At 37.9% G+C, this 26805-nt stretch overlaps 2 protein-coding genes across 2 annotated transcripts in view; both read left to right on the forward strand.

Annotated features, from left to right (window-relative positions):
• The window catches only part of LOC101303336, a 3522-nt gene extending 332 nt beyond the window's left edge, over positions 1-3190 (forward strand). The window contains exons 2-8 of the mRNA XM_004301299.1: positions 7-101; positions 482-535; positions 618-899; positions 1469-1754; positions 2089-2165; positions 2773-2868; positions 3126-3190. Of these exons, the coding sequence (XP_004301347.1) occupies positions 1666-1754; positions 2089-2165; positions 2773-2868; positions 3126-3190 (327 nt within the window). The 5' untranslated portion in view covers positions 7-101; positions 482-535; positions 618-899; positions 1469-1665. The remainder of the gene's footprint in view (positions 1-6; positions 102-481; positions 536-617; positions 900-1468; positions 1755-2088; positions 2166-2772; positions 2869-3125) is intronic.
• Positions 3191-11476: 8286 nt separating this feature from the next.
• LOC101303619 lies at positions 11477-16128 on the forward strand. Its single transcript, XM_004301300.1, has 2 exons — positions 11477-14626; positions 14840-16128. Exons 1-2 carry the CDS (start codon positions 11477-11479, stop codon positions 15728-15730), a joined length of 4041 nt encoding a protein of 1346 aa, XP_004301348.1. The 3' UTR covers positions 15731-16128.
• Positions 16129-26805: the final 10677 nt, after the last annotated feature.

The following is a 26805-nucleotide window of genomic DNA, read 5'->3' on the forward strand; positions in this document are numbered from 1 at the left end:
CTGCAGTCAGGAGCATTCAGAATGTCGAGGGAAGGCTTTGTGCTACTTGAGTTTGGTCCTACAGCAGGTGTGCGTGTGTGTATGATTGGAGCAGAAAGCAGGTGATCGATGTGTGCACAATTTTGTTAGTACTTAGTACCAACACTGAATAGTTTGTGGAATTGTAGAATTTGTTCATTTTATTTATAAGATTTGAAGGTCAGGGAATTGTTCTCAAAGTATGAAACCTGAAAGTAGTCAATTAGTCATTATCAATCAAGTTACTTTCTTTTATTGTTTATGGCTTACCTCATAAACCCACATTTTTAGGCCTTGAAATGGAAGTGAGAATTCAAATGTTACCAAATTGATTTATAAACAATGCTTCCATTTCTGTGCATACTGCATAGTTGAGGTCAATTTGGTTTTTAGTGATTCTTTTTGGTTTACCTTGCTGAGGTTATCAGTATAGACCATTAATGGCACCCCATTTGTATTACAGGAGCTAAATAAACCTGTTGATACACTCAAGCATGTGGGAATCACTGGCCCAGTGGTATGTCATCACCTAAGTGCTTAAGTACAAGTCTTTAACCTAAATTTGTTCTCAAATTTCAGTTTATTGCAACTTCATGCAGGTAGAACACATAGAAGCGCGACTAAATGAAGATATACTATCTGAGGTCAGATGATCTGATGGCCGTATGCTTTTACATCGGGAGGAGTATAACCCTTTGTTGAACCGATCCAGTGTCATATATAGGATACTTGGAAAACATCTTTGCAGATGATGTGAAGACTCCAGCTGAAGTATATGCTTCTTTGAAAGTTGAGGGTTACAATATTTCGTATAGGAGAATCCCATCAACTAGAGAGGCTTTAGCTTCAAATGTGGATGCAATCTAATACTGCATCAATGAGTAAGTATTTATCTCTGGCATGCTCTCTATCAGTTAACTTTTGTACCAAGCTATGAAATATTTGTCAGAGATATCATGTTAGCCAAGCCACTGAAACAAATTGAGAATGGAAAGTATGTAAACATGAATTTCCACCAGTATAATCTACAACATATGCAGCTTCCAAGTATAATGTTGAATGTTCTTGACCATCTTCCAGTAAAATAAATGTGCCTCAGGATTACTGTGTTTCCCTAGAAGGTTGCCTAGTTAAGGACCTGTTCTTTAGATAAAATGTTGGGATGAGGGCGGCTTTTCTAATTATTTTTTTATTTAAAATTTTCATCGCCAACCAGGAGTCAGAGATTTGTTAGTGATGGTCAATTTCCATCATGAAGTTGCACAATTAATTTCATTTTTCTCTTTTTGGTGTATAACTTTGGCATGTTAAGGGTGATTGATATGTGATTTTCATTCATTAGGTTTGTAGCAAGCATGATTCTTTTAATCCCATGTGTTGGTATTTGATTTCTGAATCTGTTTCCATTTATTAAATATTATAATTTGATACAAATAATTTTTTACTGTAGCTTGGCAGGATCGTACCTTTTTGTATCACATACGGGGTTTGGAGGAGTTTCATATGCAATGGCTATCACTTGTGTTAGACTTGGTGCGGAAAAAAAAATTTACACCCATGGATCTACAACGTTTGGTTAGAACAACTCCATCGTATACAGCTGAAGAAGACTTGCCTTCTTGAGTTTCTGGTGAAGAAGTTCTGAGAATGGGTGACTACCATGACATACTAAGCCTTACAAGGATTCTTGTTTATGGTCCCAAGAGCAAAGCAGACGTTGACAGTGTTATGGAAAGGTATGTTATCTATTAGATATTCTATGGTGGAGTTTATCTCTGAATGTTAGTACTATCTGCTTGTATAAGTATTTATAAAATATTGAACTGAAAATGAAGGGTGAAACTGTAGAAAACTCAATTTTTATTTTTCATCTGTGACTTGAGAGGAAGGATAATCCATGATTGATGGTTGTGTTCTGTTTTATCATTAATGCATTTACTTGGATTTTTCTCTTGGTATACTGTTTCCAGAGTTGCTTCTCTATAAATGATTTTTAAGCTGCTAGTTGGTAGCTTATTATATGTGATTGTTCAATTATATGCATTTACAGGATGATATTCTTTATTATAGTAAGGAACTTGAGAAGTTCCCTGACGGTGACGATGAGCAACGTGCGAACCTCATGGACATGGGTTTTAAAGCTCTAGGTAAATCTTATGTGCCTTGGTATTTATTTCGCCTTCCTAAATTGCTTGTTGTGTGGCTCTGTTTTCTTTGTTTACTGGAACTTAACAGACCACTGGTACTGATTATTGATGCATGAGTTCAACTTGTTATATGTTTATGAATCGCTAATTACTTTTCACGACATTGACCAGTGTTAGTGAGTTCTGCAACTCTCCGACCATTGTATCATTCTTGTCCATGCCAGATAAGATGATCGGGGAGATATCAATGTACTGAACTAGGCATGTCTTGGTTATTTTGCACTAAGTTATGATAGCTACAAGTATTATCCTTCTGCTTGTCTTTTACGGATCAGTGTCAGCTTTCACTTCCTTCTACATTAAGCTTAAGAGTGTTTAGCCAACCATCCATTTATAATGTTCATTCCCTTCAACGTACTGCATAGAAAGTCATTGACTGTAATCGAGCTCTTTTAGCTTGAAACAAATTTAGAAGTCAGATGCGGCCTAGTTATTTTTTTATTCCATTTATTAACAGAGATCCAAAAAGCATTGCCATTTTCATGTTACTAAATGCAATTCAAATGTTTATATAACTATTTAATCATCTTGTATTTCCATAATGCAGGAGATGCATCACATTTAGGTCCCTACCTCTACTGCACTATACTAGCTGGAGGAATTCTTCCATGGGGCGTGCGACCAACCAATCAAGAGCTGACACGTATGACATTTTTTCCATGTCAGTATTGCTGAGAAATGCTCCAAATATTCAATTAAACTTTCAATATATCGTGAGTTGTCGCTGACTTCGTTCTCCCTACTCAATTTTAATTCACCAAAACACAATTTTAATTCAAGGCACGTCTCGATCTTTTATCTGACTCTTTTGATCAACAACCCATTCCTTCTATTCCATTCGATTTTTTAGATAAATCACACAAAGCTTCGACCCATTAGTTAATTCGTTCTTGTCGTAAGGTAGAGCAGTATGTTGCCGAGGTACGGTAATGGTAGAGGCGATGGTGGTGAAGATGGAGAGGTGACGTCTTGGTGGATGCGAATAGGTTGAGGAGTGTTGGTATGATTTTGAGATTGTGTATTCTGAGATTGTGTATTCTTGGCAATACTGGAAGATATTGGTCTGATTTTGACATTGTGTATTCTTGGCAACAATGGAAGCTTCCAGTATAAAATGATTTACATACTTTTGTTCTCTTCTTTGATCCAACTACTTATTGATGATCAATGGGTTATGTGTCATATGATCGAAGATGTTAATTTTTTATTCATCTCAAACCTTTTGTGTATACATGATCAATCTCTTCTGCAAGCACAGAACTCACAGAGAAAAAGAAAAAAAAACTGAAGATTGAAAATCCAACAAGAGAAAGAGAATTAACTGCCAATGAATGATCAACTAATGGGTTGAGAATGGGAATTTTGGCACAGGTGCTCAACTATTTCGGACCTGGAGTTTAATTAAAGGAAATGAAATTCACACATTTTAAATTATAATTTACGCACTTATTTTTTTTCTTTAGTAACTTAAATTTTGTCTTTCATATGAGAATGATTACTAAAAATAAAAAGTGGGTATGTGAATTATAACATGAGGTGTGTGGATTTCACATCTCTAATTTTAAAGCTCCAAATAAGTTTCTGAACTTGAAAAATGAAAACAACATTGTTTTGAACATGCAGACAAGATCAAAGTTAAGTTTTCTATGGTTATCGATCGATATTTTCTCACTGATCGGAATTAGAACACTTTCATCAGATGATTCAGATCGCATCAAACGCACCCTTGATCCGTTCGATCGAGTGCCCTTAAAGCTAGGGCAATGAGTAATCCTCTACAATAATTGGATTAGTGGGTCATTAGTAAGATCATGGCTTAGTAATTAACAATGCTCTACATGATTCCAAAGATACTTTTGCTTTCACTAAACAACACCCTTTTCAGTTTTCGTTCATTGTCCTCACTCATCACGGGAGAAAAAAAAAAGTTGTTACATTTGATTGGAGAGATCAAACGCAGCCATTGTTTATTAGTAGTGAATCAATAATGGAGTGTGTCATGATGCTTAAACTAAACAGTAAAGAACAATAATCTTGGACTTGTCATCAAATCCACAAGATCTGCAGATGCATGCATCTCTTTGTGAAGTGGAAAATGGGGGAGCTCGGAGACCAAAGATATTGCAAGGAGAGATTAATTAATGGTTGTGAAATTCACATATCTAAAATTGAAATCCATATATTTTTTTTTTTTGTTTAACACATTCACAAAAAGATAAAGTTTAAGTCACTAATAGACAGAGTTTAAGTTAAGGAAAAAAAGTGTGTAGATTTCAATTTAAGGTGTGTGGATTTCATATCCCTTAATCAAAAGATAATTTTTGTGAATCTGAAAATGGAAGGAATGGGAAGAGGGATGAATTGAGAAGGAGACCTGCAACTCTAAGCAATACTGACATGGAAAAAAAATGGCATACGTGTCAGCTCTTGATTGGTTGGTCGCAGAATCCACATGGTGCGTTTTTCCCACGGAAGAATTCCTCAGCTAGCTGAGATAAAATTTAAATCATGGATGAACGCAAGGCCTGAACTAGGACACTGTGTGTAACGACATTAGGATCTATAAGTGTAATCGGTAGTCGATAAATACCTTCCTTGACCCACGATTCTATGAGACCCAGCATGAGGTAGATCGAACAAGCCTCATCCTGGAGGCCACATCAATCTGGGCCGGGAGGGAGGCATTCCGTAGAAGGCCAAATGCAGACCTCAGCAATATATTTGTTCCACATCGAATAACAGACAAGATATAAGTCAACGCGGGGCTATAAATACAATGCTGAAGTCAACCAAAACGATAAGAAAATCTCCTAGCATTAAATACTATACCTGCCAACACAACTGACTTAATTATCAGAGAGAGAAAGACCGGAAAGTCCCGGTCAATCTCCTCTTGCAGGTATCCAGTCTACGGCAATTGAAAGAGAAGAGATCATGTCTGAGCATCTTCAAGGTCTACGAAATCTTGCGGAAACAATAAGTAAATGCCCCAAGTATTTATGTACAGTTGGCAATGCTGTTATATGTTCTCATTAATCCAATATCAGGTGGGCGTGCCTGTGGATCCCAATCTGAAGGATCACACATGTTTCTAATCTTCTATGATGAGAACCTTTCCTTATATTGTTGTTGAATTGATATTATAGTAAATAGAGGAACCCACAATGTCTAAAAATAGTGCATCGCTGCCTTGGTTGAAAGTTTGCAACAATTGTGTTTTTACATCCTCGTAGAGAATTGTCGTAACGCTATTACCTACACTACAAGAAACAAATATGGCTATGGTTGAAAATCACGTATTTCGGGTAACGTTTGGTCTCGATAAAAACGGTCAACTCTTTTTATGGTTGATCTTTCCTATGGGGAGCTCTATCGTCAGGATGTAAACGTCTCCAAATTTTTACATGTGTGGTTAGGTCTCATTCATGTGAGAGTTTAATGTGTGTAAGAATAGACCAAAATAGGTCACGGAGAGATAGATATGAGCGTTTCCATGTAATAAGTGACGATGGATTATGGTTGACCGCTTTAATCAAGTCCCGAATAATCAAGTCCCGAACGTTGCCGAATCAAGTTCAATCAAACATCATCAAACTAACAGGTTCGTTACGAAAATTAGACAGAGGTATCTCAAGACGTCTAAATCATTGTTTGGGTATCACATTGATACTTTTTAGAGTTAGGATTTCAAGTTGGCCTTGACATAATAGTTTATAGAATGTTGCTGAATTTTTCTCTTTTCGAAACAGAGAGTTGCTTGCATGCTTTTAAAAAATAGAGAATCATTGTACTAGTCAACTATATGTCTATATCCGTTTGAAAATTCTATCCCCCATATCCGACACTATCTCTCTGCTAAAGATAAGGAAATGTGCTCTCCAACATTTTTGACCCCATGCCAGCTAATACCTCTGCTTCCAGTCGTCTAACGCTTAAACACGCCGGGGGATCTTTCATCATCTTAGCAATAATCGTATTACGTCAGATAAGCTACGCCATAATTTGATTAGGAAATATGGGAGCCCTTCTAGTGAGGACTCTTAAGTTGAAGACTTGGTGAAGACTTTTCGGTTTATGGTTTAAAAGACCCAATTTTCGATCAAATTTTAACATCTTATCCGTTCAGTTTTTAGGTTTATATGAGTAGATCATTTTTACAAATTTTCACCTAAATTGGTGTTCGTTAAGATAACAAACTAGATCAAATAAATGGACGAACCAAATCTGTCAAATATGAACCGTTCAAGTTCATAATTGATAAATCTCATTTATGAATGTCTTAACAATTTTCAATATAGCTGAAAATTTGAAGAAATGATCTACTCATAAATACCTATAAACTGAACGGTCAAGATGTAGATATAAGATCAAAAGGTGGGATAAGCCGAAAAGTCCTCACCAAGTCCTCAACTTAAGGGTCCTCACTAGAAGGGCTTCCTAGGAAATATATCTCTTCAAAATTACAACGTACAATAAGTTAATTGATAAGAAAGTCATGGAGTGCAAAGTATTACATGTAACATATACGGCCCAAAAATACGTACAGGTGGAGTAAAGTCTCTTTGAGATATTCTTAAAACATTATTCACTTAGAGCATCTTTAACAACGCTAGTCATTTTTAAGTTAAATTTTAGTCAAATTAGTTATAATATTATTTTGGCTAGCCCCTTTAGAAATGTGGCTGCATCAATGCTCTCTATTTTAGCTAACATTACATCAACATTATTCTTCAAATAGAAATTAAATAATTTAAATATATTTATATATCACATAAAACATCTTACAAGAAATGTATTAAATTATAGCTAGCCTCATCTGAGTCATTTCGCTAGCTAAATATAGCTAGCGAGATAGCTAAAAGTCATAATAACTAAAGTTTAGCTAGTCTGCTGGAGCTTCTAAAACATCAAAAAATGTTAAACACGCTCTCTAAAATAGCTAAAAAGTTAAAATAAAAAGTCCGTTAAAAATGCTCTTAGTCATAAAAAAAAAACCACATTATTCTCTGATCTACAAGTACAGTGGCCGGGTGGGAATAACTCATGGATGACCAATTCAAAAAGCCAAAGAAGTAAACAATGACCGCTCGTTTGTTGTTTCATTCTCAGTTCCGTCGTTTTCACTTTTCTTTTTAAAAAAGACCCATCCATCTTAAACACCAAATGTTTTTCCTCTTTGGACTGATCGATTACTTTGATACCCCCTTCATTTCCCGGAGCCCCATCTGCTTTAGTAAACACATGCATCCAAAATTTCTACTACTTTCTAGTGACTGGTGTTTGCTACAAATTGACCTGATTTCTTCGATCTATTTCAATATGAACGGTTTGATTTTAACTCGTTTATGTTTGATTCTGATGTAGCGGAAAATAGACTTGAATCCACAAGTCTTAGTTTGCTCGAATCCACGACAGAATATATAATCCACTAGAGAATTGAGATAAACTCAAGATTTTTATTAATATCAAATATTGACAACTACAAGAGATTAAGGTCCTTATATAAGAAAATAAACCCTATGACAACTAACAACCAAATCTAGGGCTGGGCACGGGACGAGATTTGGTGAATCCCGTCCCGTCCCAAAAATAAAAGAACGGAACGGGACAGGACGGGAAGACGATTTTAAAAATCTATCCCGTACGTCCCGATCCCGATAGGGACCGGGACGGGATCGGGATCCCGACAAATTAACCTTAAAACAACATTAATGAAATTAATGAAAAAAAAAATATCCAAAAACACACAAACAAAAAAAAGAACATTGATGAAATTAAAAGTACTAAAATGAACAAGAACATAGGTGCATAGGTGCTAAATTACATTCCACTTTAAAAGTACTAAACATCTCACATTAAAAATTAACCCTCAAACAACAACTAAAAATATCCAAAATCACACAAGCAAAAAAAAAAGAACATGAATGAAATTAAAATTAAGTATTATTTTAGACCAAATTAAGTGTGGTTGAGTGCATTGTAACACTATGCAATCTAAAAAATCAAGTATAAAATGAATAAAATCAAGTATTCTAATATTACGGGACGGGACGGGATTTTTCGGGATAGTCTCGTCCCGTCCCGTCCCGTCCCGTTATGGTAATGTTGAAACGGGACGGGATTGCTATTTTCAAAACCTATCCCGTCCCGTCCCGTTAACTTTCGGGACGGGACCGGTATGGGATCGGGATTCCGGTACTAAGTGCCCAGCCCTAACCAAACCTAAAAGCCCATGGATTACAAAGAAAACTAAATCCAAAACAAACTTAGAAAAATAAAATACTAAAACAGGCTTTGAGGCCCTAAACGGACTCAGATGGCCGAAAAAGCCCATACGTCAAGACAAAGCGTCGAGTTTGACTCATATCGCCGTTCCGCTTCCGGAAATGTATTATAACTAGCAATTGGACACCGAATGTCAAATTTAGAGCAAACCGGGTTTGGACTTGCAACAATTAATATGTTCTTCAATCTTTATCATCATGTGTTCACCATCAGATTCTTTAAAGAGTGAAACCAAATCTTTGCTTGACTATATGCTCTGTTCGTAAACCTCATGATCCTATTTAATCACCAGACAACTCCCTTTAGGATTTGATTTATCAGCACAACTGATCATATAATCAGATAGCTAGCTTAGGCTCATCTCCGGGCTTTTTTGAGTTTCTCAATTAAACGTAATACCCCATTTGCTTGATTAAAGGGACTTGACGAAGACGATGCGGCTTTAGAAGTTAAAGGGACTTTTTGAGAGCTTGTTTGATTGGTCTGACCCTCCAGACTTTTAGAAGTTGAGAAAATTTTATAAAGAGTACCCCAAATAAAGTCCCTTCGTCACTTTGGTACACCACTTCTGAAAACTATCATGTTCATTCCTCAACAATTAATCGCCATATAATTCTATACCTCCCGTCAAGTCTATTACTGTACAAGCTATTTCATGGACACTTTTGTCTTTTCATGTTCTCATCTTCTTTTGTCTCTTCATGTTCTCAGCTTCTTTTTCTCTGTTGATTTCTTCATCAGTCATCACCGATCAAAGTATGAACATATGATACCTACTATCAGCAGTAATCAACCCAATCTCATTTAATTACCTCTCTAGTCAAGGATCACAATCTATCTAGCACCTTCCGTGCCGAAAGCCCAAAAAACACATTTCATTTCACCATCTTTGCCATACTATAAACCCAAATATTTCACCATTCATATTCATAGCAAACCCCCAAATAAAGTCCCTTCATTTTTTGAGTATTTTCTCATATCCCACTATTTTTTTTTCCCCCGAAACCTCCCACAACATCCATCCCACAATTAAACCCCTCAATCCATCACCATTCAATATCCAAATTCTCTTCTCTCAAATCCATCAGACTTATCCAAATTATCTATCTTCATCAGTTTAATCTAAAATTCTCAATCCAACACTGAAACCCAAATCCCCTCTCACTCAATCCCAATCACACATCTCGTGCATCCTAGATCCAAAATCACAATAATTAGAATCAAATCCAACATGTAGAGACACCAGAGATGAGAAAATATAGAGAAAGAGATAGCCTTTTGGTTTCTTCGTCTTTTGGAGCAGGCAACTGCTCTCTTCTTCTTCCTCCTTGGCTCACTCCTTTGCATCCCATACTAAACTTCAGTCTTGCACAACGTCCTCTGGGTTTTGCTTTTGGGGGTCTGCTATGAATATGGATAGTGAAATATCTGGGTTTATAGTATGGCAAAGATGGTGAAATAAAATGTGTGTTCTGGGCTTTCGGCACGGAAGGTGCCAGATAGATTGTGATCCTTGAGGTAATTAAATGAGATTGGGTTGATTACTGCTGATAGTAGGTAGCATATGTTCATACTTTGATCGGTGATGACTGATGAAGAAATCAACAGAGAAAAAAGAAGCTGAGAACATGAAAAGACAAAAATGTCCATAAAATAATTTGTACAGTAATAAACTTGACGGTGTTATAGACAGGAGGTATAGAAATTATATGGCGATTAATTGTTAAGGAATGAACATGATAGTTTCCAAGTGGTGTACCAAAATGATAAAGGAACTTTATTTGGGTACTTTTTATAAAATTTTCTCTTAGAAGTTAAATGCTCCGGTCTCCAGATGTAAATCATTGAGTGTGTAGGTCATCAGCCATGCCATCATGCATAAGAGCTTGTCTGATTGGTATGGCCCTCCAGACTTTTAGAGGTTAAATGCTCCAGTCTCCAGATGTAAATCATAGAGTGTGTAGGTCATCAGCCATGCAATCAAGCATGGAATTTTATGTATGACATTATTATTTTATTTGTTTAGTTTTATTACTAGGGGATTATTTCCTTGTTTGATCATTTCTAGTTCGATCTTGGATCAAAGAACTGAAGGACCATGCAGTTTAAACTATAAATAGAGCCCGCTAGCTTCTACAAAATTATATCTCGATCATCATCAGCACTTGCCACTGATAGACAGTAGTAGGACTGGTACCATGGCCAATTATCCATACTCCTCCCCACCACCGCCGCCTTCACCGTGTAATAACACAACTTCTCCGATACTCCTTCCTCCACCTCCACCTCCACCTCCACCTCCACCTCCACCACCAGCATGTAACCACACATCTACTCCAACACTTTCACCTCCACCACAGTCTCACTACTCTCATTCACCACCTTCTCTCTCATCCCCATCACCGACACCATCACCAGCATGTACGTGTAACAAAAATACTACAGTACTCCCACCTCCACCTCCACCTTTGCCATCTCCACCTCCACCTTCGCCACCTTCATATTACCACTCTCCACCATTAGCTTCACCGTCGCCACCGCCACCTTCAACTCACTACTCGCCACCAGTACACTCACCGCCGCCCCCAACCCCATCATATCCGTTACCACCACCTAAACCTTCAAAGACACAAGCATCACCACCTCCATTGCTGCAACCAACAACACCACCACCCTCATCATCTCCATACTACTTTCCCCAAACCCCACTTCATTCACCACAATCCCCAGATCCACCACTCTGTCATTGCGTATGCCCCTCTCCTTCGGCAACCCCTCCTAATCATTATAATTCAATTCCTCCGAATTATTATGATTCAATTGCACCAGCACCTCACTTTATGTCACCTAGCAATGGCCAACGCACAGTTATTGTTACCACCTTTGTCTCCCTCGGTGGTGTATTCTTTCTTTCGTTTATTGTAATTGGACTCCTTTCCATGGTAATGAAGAAGAGAATGCCGAGAATGCCGAGAATGTCTGGGAGGGAGCAACCTGACTCTCATGTACAGACACAAGGAGATGTTCACAAGTTTGAGAGCATCCCCGCAACCGCAGGAACATCCACTGAGCACAGTGTGATTGATATGGGCGATCATGGTCTAGACCCAAAACCAGTTGAAAATCCAAAGGTACAACAGGTGGTGGCTCTTCCAGATAAAGGTGCTGGTAAGCTTGTAGGACAAGCTTTACATCAAACCAGTAACCCAAATGTGACAGACAAGAAGAGTTCAGATACAGAGTTCCGCAAGCCTTCCGGTGAACAAAGTGCAACACACATGGATGCTCCTCAAGGTCCAGATGAAGGAAACTTGGACAAGAGCAAAAGCAATCTTCTAGACGACCAGAGTGTGACTGACAATGCAGATACATCTCCAAATGTGGAGGAAGAATCTCAGGAAGTTGGAGATGAATCAAATGACTCCAAAAAGAAATTGCGCTTACCCAAGAAGAAAAAATCTCCAAGCAATAATCCAAAGAAGGGAAATGAAAAGCGTTCTGGAGTCCGTCAAGGTGTGAATATTGCATGTACTTTGGTTCTGGGTGAGGCACAACAATCTCAAGATGCTGACGACGATGAAGAGCGACCAAGTGAATCAGAACCTCATGACGAGGACGAAGAATTGATTGCGGGTGCTTCAAACAATCCAGATGAAAATGTAGAACAACCTAATGCAGATGAGCAAGATGCAGAGGAGCGCGATGACAAGCCTCTGACTCCCCAAAATGCAGAGGAAAGTCCAATTGGTGAAGAATCAAATGACACCAAACAGAAATTGCGCTTGCCAAATAAGAAAAAACCTCCGAGTAGAGTTGCAAAGAAGGGAAACGAAAAGCGTTCTGGAGTCCATCAAGGTGTGAATGTTGCACGTACATTGGTTCTGGGTGAGGCACAACAATCTCAAGATGCTGACGACGATGAAGAGCGAGCAAGTGAATCAGAACCTCATGACGAGGACGAAGAATTGATTGCAGGTGCTTCAAACAATCCAGATGAAAATGTAGAACAACCTGATGCAGATGAGCAAGATGCAGAGGAGCGCGAGGACAAGCCTCTGACTCCCCAAAATGCAGAGGAAATTCCAATTGGTGAAGAATCAAATGACACCAAACAGAAATTGCGCTTGCCAAATAAGAAAAAACCCCCGAGTAGAGTTGCAAAGAAGGGAAACGAAAAGCGTTCTGGAGTCCGTCAAGGTGTGAATGTTGCACGTACATTGGTTCTGGGTGAGGCACAACAATCTCAAGATGCTGAAGACGATGAAGAGCGAGCAAGTGAATCAGAACCTCATGACAAGGACGAAGAATTGATAGCTGGTGCTTCAAACAATCCAGATGAAAATGTAGAACAACCTGATGCAGATGAGCAAGATGCAGAGGAGCGCGATGACAAGCCTCTGACTCCCCAAAATGTAGAGGAAAGTCCAATTGGTGAAGAATCAAATGATACCAAACAGAAATTGCGCTTGCCAAATAAGAAAAAACCTCCGAGTAGACTTGCAAAGAAGGAAGATAAAGAGCGCTCTAGAGTCCGTCAAGGTGTAAATGTTGCACGTACTTCGGTTCTGGATGAGGCACAACAATCTCAAGATGGTGACGACGATGAAGAGCGAGCAAGTGAATCAGAACCTCATGACGAGGACAAAGAATTGATTGCGGGTGCTTCAAACAATACAGATGAAAATGTAGAACAACCTACTGCGGATGAGCAAGATGTAAAGCATGATGACAAGCCTTTCAGTCACCAAACAGAGACACATAGTAGGGATTCCCGTCAAAATATGGAGGAAGGATCTGATGCAGTTGGAGAAGAATCAAATTACTCCAAACAGAATTTGCACCTACCCAAGAAGAAAAAATCTCCGCGTAGCGGTGCAAAGAAGGGAAATACACAACCTTATGGAGTTTGTCAAGTTTTGAATCCTCCAAATATTTATGATCCAAAAGAGGTAGAAAATTCTCAAGTTGGTGACAACGATGAAGAGCAAAATGAATCGGGACCTCAAGACGACGAAGAGCCATATGAATCGGAACCTCAAGACAATGACGAAGAATTGATTCCGGGTGGTTCAAACATTACAGATGAAATCGTTGAACAACCTACAACGGATGAGCAAGAAGCAGACGAGCATGATAACAAGCGTCTCAGTCACCAAACTTGGACAAGCAACAGAGATTCTGGTCAAAATGTAGAGAAAGGATTTAATGCAGCTGGAGAAGAATCAAGTTACTCCAAAAAGAAATTGCGCCTTCCCAAGAAGAAAAAATCTCTGAGTAGTGGTGAAAAGAAGGGAGATGAAAAGCGTTATGGAGTCCGTCAAGTCCTAAATGTTTCAAGTACTTTTAGTCAAGACGAGCCAGAACAATCTCAAGATGGTGACAACAATGAAGAGCAAGTAAGGGAGTTAGACGCACAGGACAATGACAAAGCATTGTTTTTGGGTGGTCTAACTAGTGCAGATGAAAAGGTCGAACATTCTACTGCGGATGAGCAAGAAGCAGACGAGTGCGATGACAAGACTTTCAGTCACCAAACAGAGACAAACAACAGAAATTCTGGCCAAAATGTGGAGGAAGGATCTAATGCAGTTATCGAGGAACTAAATGACTCCAAAAATAAATCGAGCTTAGCCAAGAAGAAAAGATCTCCGAGTAGTGGTGCAAAGAAGGGAAATGAAAAGTCTTCTTCAAGCAATGTTGCAAAGAAGGAAAATGAACAACCTTATGGAATCCGTCAAGTTCTGAGTCCTGCAAGTATTTTTGATTCGGAAGGGGTAGAAAAATCTCAAGATGATAACATCAATGAAGAGCAATGTGAATTATTGGAACCTCAAGACGGCGAAGAGCCATATGAATCAGAACCTCATGACGACGAAGAGCCATATGAAGAAGTACAGCCTCAGCCTAATGAAGAACAATCAAGAAGGCAAGAAGATGACAACGACGATGTAGAAGTGGAAGAATCTGAATGTGTACATGATAGTGAAGAATCGAATTCATGTGCAAATGATTCAAGCAGGGTAATGATTTCTTTAGACGATCTAGGAGGCAAGCTTAAAGTATCCGATCCATTTTCTTCTGCTCGAGGAAGTAAACAGGCTCTGAGTAAAGCAATGGTATGTTGAAAAATTTTCATACCTATACATATTATTTCATTTAATATTTATTGATTTCGAGAACTTATATTACTATTTTATCAACTCCTTTAGTAACTGAGAGAAAGACTTCGACTCTTTGTCATATAGGTAAATATAAGTAATGTATGAAATTGATAAATTCGAATATATTTTATATGTTATATGTTGATGTATTGTAGAATTTCTGAACAGGGTGTTGTTGGTGATGATTATAAAGATGGCAAAGCAAAAGTACATGAACTGAAATCAGGTGGTTTAAATAAAGATTCGCAAGGACAACAACATCATACTCAGATACGAGGGGCAAAGAAGCCTTTGAATTTTGGAAAAATTGGGACTACCGCAAGCGACAGTGATCCAGGAAAGGCACTGATTATTTTTGACAATGAAGATGACAAAGTAGAAGAGTCAGAACCATTTGCCTCAAATGTAGATTCATACTTGGGCCAACTGCAGACTAGTGCTCCAGGAATTGAACAGTCTCCCAATATTTTCCAAAATTTAACCAGCACAATTGATGATGATCCAGCTGAGGGATTGAAGTCTCTTAGAGATGGTCATTACAAAGGCAAAAAAGCAGTACATCAGTTGAGCAAAGACTCACGCAGGATCAAGGGTCAGATTATACCTCCTAATCGCAGCGAAATTGTGACTACCAAAAGTGGTGATGATCTAGGCAAGGGAATGGAGTCTCTAGGAGGTAACCAAGGAGAAGGATCAGAAAAAGATGGCTCAAGTAAAGATGTGCCCGGTTCCGGTCAGACTAGTAGAGGAACACAACAGCTTTCCAATCTTGTGCAAATTTTGACAGCAACAAATGAAGGTGATCCAAATCCAAAACCGGGAGTTTATGAAGATGACAAAGAATATTTGAGCCTCGAAGAACCTTCTCCTGGTGAAATGGAGCCTTCAACAGATGATCAAAGTGCCTCTGTGACTGTTGATGATGATGATCCAGACGTGCTACAATTTCATAACAATGAGTACGACGAAGAATCAGCTGAATCAAATAAAGATGCACCCCCTGGAAAGCCTCTTTCTCTTCCTCGTACCACAAATCTCAGAGGAAAAAGAAGAGCCTGATTGAAGCCTCTACTGGATGTTGTTGTGGTTGCCCAATCTTCCATCGAGTGCTTCACAAGCTCAAATGGGATGCATCATCTCGTGTGATTTGGGTTTGTCTTCAACCTTGTTTTACTTCAGTTTCAGCTCCTTCCATATATGAATAATAATGTTGTTCCTACTTGTAGATATGCTTTGTATGCGATCATGAACTGATCATAATATGTTTGTCTAGCCTATTGCCTAATCTCTCAGTTCTCTGTACGTACTGGGTTGTCGGTTTTGGGCCTTGTCCGGAAGTTACGGTTTGGTATTTGTTGGGCTTGGATTTGTGTAATGGACTTGGTTTTCAGTCGAGTCATATAAATCATGAATTGTGTATGTATTTTCACAAGTTGATTTGAAGTATATCTGAAATCATGGTATGTGTACGTATTAGTGTTATGACTTGATTTTCAGTCAAGTGTTACCCTATATGCTTAAATCATGATAGATATTTTATTTTATTTTACAAATTCACAATCATGATAGTGTATTCCAACAGAGGGCTTGGGTCTAATTATCGAGATCTCGATTCAGCCAACAAATTCATGTAAGTCTGTAACCTGTAGGGAATTTGAACAATAATTCGTGCGTTATGCCTTTCCTGTTCACGTAAGGATTAGAGCTAAATATTTAAATTCCAAAGAATTTATATGTTGCTAGCTTCCATTATCCAAGTATATTTTTCAATTCATGTTCAATTGTTTTTTTTTTTTTTGAGAATGATTAATTCATTAAAGTCAAAGCCCAACAAAGAGCCCAACAAAAGCAAGCCCAAGCAAACTACAAATAAAACATAATTAGTTATCGTTCAACGTTAGTTATCGTTCATTTGCTAGTTTATTAACTGGTCAATAACGTTGTGGAAACTTAGTGCTTATATATGTTAGGAAACTAACTAAATCAGACATAATTAGCTTGGTAGTTCTATCCAGGGGAAACATAGAGTTGTCTAGTTTAGGTCATATCAATGATTTATCTGATAGAGGCCAATATGGTATTAATTTCTTTATGTGTTTGAAGATTTTTCATTTTTTTTTATCTCCATTTTGATACTTCAAATTTAGTCAACGGCTATGGCTATGATTGGTTGTTAGTTGTTACACATAATAGTCATATATGCAAAACAAGATTGTTAGGTACATATCTATTTTTCCCACTAATTCTTCATTTGTAATTTTATAGTGATTTATTCTTTTTTTTTTCTTTCTTAATATGTCATGATCATGCATATTCATCACAAGTTAAAAAAAAGATCGTTACATATCATATCGTAAGCGATAGAAGTACTAACAGATGGTGATAGTATCCACAGTGGTATATAGACATATACATACTTATTACACGTTACTACGTCATGATAGCGGAGACCTTCAATTGGTACTACTCCAAAGACTTTATAGATACTTTGATTGCACACTGGTCATGCATAGCTTCCTAAATACAACGAATTTATTGTAACCAAGCAAACTAGAAATATAGAACTAGACTACAAGCATAATCCTAGCTCGAATTACAAGCCCAAAGGGCAGTCGAAGACATTGGCCCACCACAAGGCGAATCAAGCCAGAATTTGGGCCAGTCCACCATCGTATCCTCATACTACCACGCTATATGAAGCCTTCCGGTCACGCTCCGTCGAGCCAACACCAAACAACACAACCTGCAACACCACAATCCACGTTGCCACCCGTGGTTTTTAAACCACTTAATTTATCACATGAGTCGCTAAAATCATAATATATATGAGTCATCAAACTAGTACTTGTTACCTAAAATATAACATTATATGAGAGATATTATGAAATCATGAGTTGTCAAAGCTCAAAGATATAATCGCGTGTAAGTCTTTGAATTATTGATAAATATTGCATGCAATAGTCAAGAGAAAGGTTACACTATGGTGTTCGGTTCTTATATAATTCATTTAAACTCCATGTATCATTTCTTTTGTAGAGCATATAATTTATTTAGATTAAAGAATTACAGTGTCCATAATTCTACATATATATGATAGCAAAATATGTGTATACTACCATTAGTACGGACGTATTCTCAACATGACAAATATTCAAACGATATCCCATGCCATGATACTCGAGAACCCTGCAGCAAGCACTAAAAGACATAATAAACCAACTGGCATGCTGAGGGATATCGAGTGCATTCAAAGCCATCGTCTAAAGTTGGCCTCAATATTCATGAATATCAAACCATAGAACGAAAATTCAAATATCAAGTGGATAATTCTAACTAGTTTATTGGGAAGCAGGTCCCAAAAGTCACAGTTGAGTAGCATAATTTGGTTATTCGCGTACACACACAATGTCCAAAACAGGTCCTACTTGGAGCTAGCTCTATATATTTAGTGGTTCAAGTATATGTCTCTGTCATTCCCCCCGGCAAAAGAAGAAGACTCCAATGATGGTGATGGTAATGTGACCGATCATACAATATGTACACACTTTACTTATGTAGCCACGTTGATCCAGCAATTAACTAGCATATCATCTATCTATGAATACAATTAGTATTAGGGTTTCGGGGTCCAATAATGCATAGATACTTATTGACTCATTGAAGCTACTTAGCTGCTTAATCTTTTGAGTAAGTATGGAGCTAAGAACTTCTAATCATACTCTAAATTTATCAACAACAAAAAAAAAAAACAAAAAAAAAACAAAAGATTAGGCTAACTGGCTAAGTTGAATAGTCATCAGTGGAATGCGTGAATTAGGGTTTCTATTGAGTTCACTCCAAGAGTAATATAACCGACCATAACGAGAATGCATGATACCGTATTCTTTCTCTAATTCTCAAGAAACATATGCCAGTGTGTAAGTACTTCGATCTCTTCCAATTAGTTTTCTATTCTAACTCTTCAGCTCAAGAAACAAGTCGAAAACAAAATGAAATAGTAGAAATAACTAATTCGGGTTCGATCGTCTTCGATCATCTCCTTAAATTATAGGGATTACGAATGATCTACAAAACTATACTAGCTCCGAATAAACTATTTGGAAACCATATAGTTGAAATAAGACGGGGACAAAACCTTGTCATTACAATATACAGATACCTAACACTGCCGATTGCTCTGATCCTTTGCCCTCCTATCTTCCCTTCAAAGTTGATCAGCAGTTGACTTCACCGTAGCAATCTCTCTCTCTCTCTCTCTCTCTCTCTCTCCGTCGGCCCTCACAGTGTTACTACTCCTCAAAGAATATCCACGACACTACATATCGCACCGCACTACACAGTAACCTAGGTCCGGTTTGAGATTGTTGTGCTATATATGACAAGAATCACTTTTGAAATCGTTAACCAAAAATGGCACCTTTGGTGAGCGATCCTCATTTTATCATCCTAAATCTACGATACAGCTAGGAACCGCATCCATGTATTAGAAATAGTTTCCAATATAAACTTTCTATGAAGTTAATTGCACAAGTATATATGAAGAAGAATTAGGGAAATTGTATATAATTAAACTCTGTTCATGATGAGGATCGTTCAAAGTCTCCTTAAACCTCACATGGGGTTAGTAAGATGCATGTAGCCAAGATCAGATGCGATAGCGTCAAAATATGACAAATGTTGTTGAAACAATCCAATGATAGAAAAGTGTAAAGGAAGGTTTGCTAGCTAGGCCACTACTTGTTATTACATAATTACATATTCAACTCAATTTTTCAACAATTTGACTAATTATTATTTATTTCTGCATGTGTTATATATTCAATCTATAATATATATATATATATATATATATAGTCTTTACCAGACTACACTTTGTTTTGAAAATTAAAATTAAAGTGCGAAAGTTCTTTCTTATATGACTCATTTTTTAGTCACATTTTTTTAGCCACTGCTCAGTTTTTAGAACCTGATGTATAAATCAAATATGTAAAGTTTCTTCTAATTTGATGATTGTTTAAATTTCGTAATCGTGATTTATAAGAAATGTTTCATGTTGGACAGATTCCAGTTGTTTATTAATTTAATGCATTTTCGACACCTTAACAATTTCTAAATTAACGGAACATTTGTATATAAATGATCATGTCATATATATCAATATCGAAACTGATTAGTTATGATCCAAAAATATGACCAAAAAATGAGAAAAATGAACATTCGCATTTTCATTTCAATATAAAGCTTTGCTCTAGACATAATTAAACTGATTATATATGTACGTGTGTATATTAGATGAAAAACATATAATATATAACAGCAGTACAGCACTAAATTGAAAAATAAAATCAAATAAAATCCGGAACATGAGCTTGCAAAAGTGGATAATTGCACCTCATTTTCACCACGTGAGTATTTTATAAAGTCGATAATGGCTTGGCAGCCCAAATATATAAAAGAATGAATTACCAACCCAATGATGCTCTTTGGTGTTTGAGCATTCCAGTATGGACTAAACCCTAAAGAAAAAGAGAAACATAGAACGACTTTGCATGCCTCTGGTGTCTGTGGCCTTTGCATTTTGAAAAGTCATTACTTAATGTTAATTAAGTGTTAATGACAACTCAATCTTGCTTAATCAGATCAATTATTATGTCCCTGCCAAAAAATTCGATAAAAATAATTTGGGTGTGAATGACTCGCGGGAAGCTTTACTCTAGCTTCGATCTTGACTTAAATTTGTAGCACTACAAATATAGAGGTCTGTCTATTCATTCTATCCATCTTTCTAAGTCTGAGCTTGTCTATATTGCGGATCGGAGAGAGAGAGAGAGAGATTGGTTCGTGGCCAATTAGGGTAAATTTCTACCAAAAGAACACTCCCTGTAGCCACCATGAGCTATCCCTACTACTCTCCTCCACCACCTTCACCACCTCTCCCTTGTGCTCCTCCCCCACCGTCTCCGCCACCCCCATGTAACCCTGTAACCCCATCACCACCTCCACCTCCACCACCTCACCGCCACGGCCATCATCACCATCATCATCCAAAATCACCCCCGAAACACTACAATGTGCAACCACCTCCTCCTCCTCCATCACCATCACCGCCACCTCCCCATCACCATGACTATCCCAAGCCACCGCCTCTGTCATCTCCTCCTCCACCACCTCCTCACCATGACTATCCTAAGCCACCATCTTCTTCACCTCCACCACCACCACATCATCATCACCATCACTACCCTAAAGCATCACCTCCTCCTCCATCACCATCTCCTCCTCCACCTCACCACCATGACTATCCTAAACCTCCTCCACCTTCACCGTCACCACCTCACCACCATGACTACCCTAAACCTCCCCCGCCCACTGCTTCACCACCACACCACCATCACTACCCTAAACCTCCACCACCCACTGCTTCACCACCTCACCACCATGACTACCCTAAACCTCCACCACCTATTGCTTCACCACCGCATCACCATCACTACCCACCGCCAACCTGGGCTACTCCTCCAGCTTCACCACCATCAGTTCCAGCACTGCCACCGCCCCATTATGCTCCTCCACCACATGGTTATCATCACACCCCACCCACTGTTCCACCACCACATTACTCTCCAAAATCATCACCCCCAAAACCCAGCTATGAGGCGCCGCCACCAAAGTCGTACCCGCCAAAGCCAAGTAAGGGCGCACCACCACCCAAGTCGTACCCGCCAAAGCCAAGTAAGGGCGCACCACCACCCAAGTCGTACCCACCAAAGCCAAGTAAGGGTGCACCACCACCCAAGTCGTACCCACCAAAGCCCAGTAAGGGAGCTCCACCCCCGAAATCTTACCCACCAAAGCCTAGCAAGGGTGCGCCACCTCCAGGGTACAATGGACACTTTCCTCCTCCCATATACTACGGCGCTCCTCCTCCACCTTTTGGAGGTATCCCACCGTCCTCAAACGTCGTGGCCCCACCTCCCGGCGGGAAAAACCACACCACAGTCATCGCCGTGTGTGTCTCACTAGGCGGTGCATTCTGCCTCGCATTCCTCCTGGTCGGTCTCTTTTGCTTAGCCAAGAAGAAGAAGAAGAGAGTGATGGTTCCCGCAGCCGTTCCTTGCGAACCCGAAGAAGAAGTCCATGAAACAGTCATAGCAACAGGTGGTTACGGCGGCGGCGAAGCTGGTGCTGCTGCAGCCGGAGGAGGAGCAGGTTACGGGGGAGAAGGAGGGGGCCCACCACCTCATCAACCTGAGATAGTCGGGGCTGGCGGCGGTGGTGCCGGTGGTGCTGGTTATGGTCATCATCCAAGTTATTAATCTACTGATCAATGCATGCATTTTTCATAGACGCGTGTTCGAGTTCGTTGCATTCGTTAGGGTTTGTAATAAAGGTTGGTCGACATTAAGGTTTCGATGTCTTGAATTATTCTTTGGATTGTATTTATTCATGTGTGTGTGGATCAAAGAGAAGAGCAATGGACAATGGTGCATGGAAAATGGCCAGCTAATAAGGTTGTACTATGTATGAATCAAAGACCAAGGTTGAGAATTATATCTGTAAAGTAATCTTGTGAATTATAGTAAGTTGTATCAATTATTAGTGGCACTGCCAAGAGTAGCCGGATGTTCTTTGAGTTGAAAATGCAAGCTTAACAGCTCTCAAGTGTCGCATATTATATGCTCTTAATTTGGCTACTTTGCTTGATTCGCGTCATACTGTCATAATTCAGCTCGCAACTTTCATGTTGATAATTAGCTAGTCTCACCGAGTTGTGATCATCTCTCTTACTTCTTGTATACCTTAAAAATCTAAGAGCTAGAACTTCAAATGGCAATTTGCTGTTATAGAAATCCATATGTTATATGGAAATTGAAATGCAAAACGTAAACTTTTAATGTTCTATTTTTGTTGAAAAACTTGCGCGGGCCGTAAATGTTACTCGAGTACGTCTTCTATTCTCAAACTTTTAGGGGGGTGTATTGTATTTGGATTCATACAGACTTATTTTAATCAATTGACTTTTTGAAAAGTCTATAGACTCTTTGAAAAGTTCATAGACTTTCACTGATTTCTTAAAACCATCGATTTTTAATCACAGACTTTCACTGATTTCTGAAATTTACAGATTTCATATGAATGACTTCTGTAGATTTCTCAATACTTACAGAGTTACAGGAAAGAAAAAGAAATAAAGATGCAATAACAAACACATAATAACACCGATTATAAGTTTAGTGCTCATCTATCTAATTTCGATACATATAGTTGTAATATTTGATTGAAATACATAAACATAGGTAACGAAAAAGATTATATTAATTTAACAACACGCATACTTGTACGTAAACCAAAGACACATGTTCTAAAGTGGGACATTAGATGTTCACAAGTTTAATTCATGTACGCAAATATAATAATATATGATCATATGGTTATAATATCAAGAGTTAGTAGATAATATTTAGGTTATCGAGGGTTCCAAGCATTACAATTGAAAAGACAACAAAATATTAAACCATTTTAAAAAACCCAATTCGAAAAGAATAGGTAGAATAGAACGTTGATAAGGCACAAAATATTATAAAAAGAAAAAAAAAGATGATGTATCATAGGATCAACTTATTCACATGTAAAGAGAAAGTCTGTCATAGACTTTTCCAAATCTTTGCTCTAGTGGATGGAAAAATATTGGAGTTTGGTGTGTGTAATTTACACTACAAAGTCCATAATTATCCATGAGTTATTAATTCCATAAGTATGAATGATATTTTGAATACATCTGAACTTCTATTCATTTTAAAAAGTCTTAATTGAATACCCCTGAACTTTGGTGGAATTCATAATGATTTTTTAAAATCAAGTTGAATACACCCAAACTTTGATTGATTTTTAAAAGTCTATATTGAATACACCTAGACTTTCAAATTCCATAGACTTCTTTAAAACTTTCACTAATTTTATATACAATACACCCCTTTAGTGTCTTCGAATTTCCTCTAGCTATATTTGCAATCATGCACGTACCCATCGATATCCTCTTCATTAGAGATAAGTAGTGTTTGAGCGGCCTGCTCAGTTAGATAGCTTTAGCCTTTACCCAATGCAGTTAACCACGATAATTGATAACCTCAAGTTGAATATACACATCATACATTTAGATCAAAAAGAAAAATAGAGTAACCATCACTCATTTACACACGCAAAATTAAATATATATATATATATATATATATGTAACATATATATAATCAGGACTATTAAAAGTAATACATAGAACAAACCTATACTAACTAAACAAATCCACACTTGAGGTTTTATGCTTTCTGTTCTGAGGGATGTAGACAAGAGCAGTTTCAAATGATATAACTAAACCTACTTTATCGCTGTAATTCATTAGGGTAGAGACAAATTAGTGGCTCAAGAAAGCATGTAGAACTCTCCTAGACTCGACGGGGGGAAATTCCTATTCAACGGATCACACCGATATTGACAGTGATTTTGTGCAGAATTAACTAATAATATATGTTGTGTTTAGGCGCGGCTAATTGCGATTAGCTAAATGAAAATAGGATAGAATTGATGCTAAACAATTTCTGCAACAGGTAGCTAGATAGCTAGACAAATTGAGTTTAATATGTAAAAAGGATCGATTAGGTAGATGTGATGAGGCCGGGATCATGCATTTTTATATAAAGGATTAATCTCCTTGTAATATCCATTTTTCAACTGTCTCATGATCACACTAATTTGACGTCCTACAAACATGCATGCATTGACTTAATTTGTTAGGGGGAAGGAAAAGAGATCAGAAGTTGAAGAAGAGAAAACTGATAAATCAACCCCTAATTCTAAACTCAAATAATGTTCCATCTGACATATTTTGCACGCAACAAATTCCTGGACCCAATTTCTTATTATTCACGATTCATGAAACGTGCATATGATTGATGATTTAGGCCGGTCTCTAGTGATCTCCACTAATGTACGTATCTAATTAATTATCAACAAATAATATGCAGCTTAATTTAGCAAGAGGTTGATGCAGCAGGGAAAATCCGGAGGCTCATCATTCTACATAACATGCAGACCAACTAGCAATAAGATGGATAAAATATGTGAGACTATGGGCAGTACCTTGACGTCTGATCTGATGGAAAAAAATGAAATCAGGTAAGTGCATCAAACTATGCATGCACGTCCTAAAGTCGAGGTATGTGAAACGACATAGGCGAAGTGGCGAACCCATGCCAAAAGCATGCATCGATATAGTCTCGCCGGTGAAAAACTAAACAGTGACAAGGCCTTCGTAATAAGGTCACAAACTAAACCGCGGCGAGAGGATTCAAATACATATCGTCCGGGCTAGTGATCGACATGACGGAAAAGCTTACATGCAAATCGGATTAAGGTTGCCAGTGTCATCCGGAACCACTAAACCAACACTACCATATTGACGTACTGCTCGAGTATTGGGACAAACTGAAATCCTAGATTCATTCACATACAACGTAAAAAATCAACCCCGGCCGGAAATCAACAATGACTAATTAGACCCCTAAAAACTGCTGTCTAGCTATTCAAATTAGCTCTGGTTACTGCTGTCTAGCTATTCAAATTAGCTCTGGTTTTCTTTGGTTGGATCACTGGGATGGAAGTACAGGCCCAAATAACAAAACAGAATAGTCACCAATCTTCATAACTTGTTGTTATGGGCTCGAATTCCAGTCGGGCCATGCTGGGTCTAACCCCTCTAAGATTGCATTATATTAGGAATGGATTACCTGAATGTTCTCTTGAACCCAGACAAATACATTGGATTGAGTTGGATTACCGGGCTTCCATATATGGATGACACTTTGTCTTATAAAAGTCATTTGGAACAACAAGTACCCACCCAATTGTAAAAGAAGGATTCAGACCAAAAAAAAATATGGTAAAAGAAGGAAATATGGTTCTGGTAAAGTCTTTGCTCTCTTTCATTTTCTCTCTCTTAAGCATTTCTAAAGAGTGAGGGAAAAATGTCACAAACGTATACAATGTAACAAAAAAAAACTTATTTGATGGAATGGGCTCTAAGTGAATGGACTCACATATCTTCTTGTTATTGAAATGGGCAATGAGGAGCTTAAGTTAGTATAAATGGTCATTTATCCAAAAGAAAAAAAAACAATTAAGTGATTGAAACAATGAATTAAAAGGTAGAAAACAACCAAGCCACTGAACATTTCTTTTCCACTGGTATTGCTCATCAATCAGGATCCCACGTACATTCCCACATTAGATTAGATCATGTACGCTTCTATGATCAAATATGTGATTCAAACAGAATATTTTGACAAAGCAAAAGGATCAATGTCTCACCGCATCCATGTTGAGAGGCTAATTTCTTACATGTGCACAGTGCACCTGTACGTATGTTGTTCCATGTTCTTTCTCTGTCAACAAGTCTGCCCTTGTATATATGTAATGTGCTAATGCAATTATAGTTTGTGTACATCTTAAAGACAACGTAGCTAATTCAGATTATGGTATATGATTCCTTGCATGATTTTAATTTCTTTCACCTTTTACACACATAGGTTACTTGCATGATTTTAACTGATTTCAAAATCAGATGAAGAATTCATGAGTTCTCTCTAGCTTGTGCATGTATACTAATTTGCAATCAAATGACCATGCCTATATATTTTCTTGACCAGCCATACATATAGAATCCAAACTATTCAAGTAAAAAGAAAAAAAAAGAAATCAAACCATGTTTTAGTAGATTAGTAGTGCATGTCAAAATCACCTTTGCACATTAACATATATAGCCAATAATCTAGGGGAATCTCATAGGTTGGCTCTAAACAGATGAAAACAAGAGATAAGGGATGAAACATATTTAGGTATAAAAAAAAAAATCCTCGTCAAAAATTAGAAGTTAACAATATTTATATGCAATCAGTCGTATCATATCATATCGTATCATATCATCAGGCGTCATGTTATGATTTAACCAGCACTCATAAGAGAAACCATGTGCAGTTTAAAAGGTCTGTAACCGATCGTATACATTAGAATCCATGACACTATTAGCTTTCTAGGTGCTTTCTGGAAGATAAGCATTGCATTACCTGTTGGTGCACGATTCA

This window comes from Fragaria vesca, linkage group LG5, assembly GCF_000184155.1.
Source record: "Fragaria vesca subsp. vesca linkage group LG5, FraVesHawaii_1.0, whole genome shotgun sequence".
Lineage (NCBI taxonomy): Eukaryota > Viridiplantae > Streptophyta > Magnoliopsida > Rosales > Rosaceae > Fragaria > Fragaria vesca.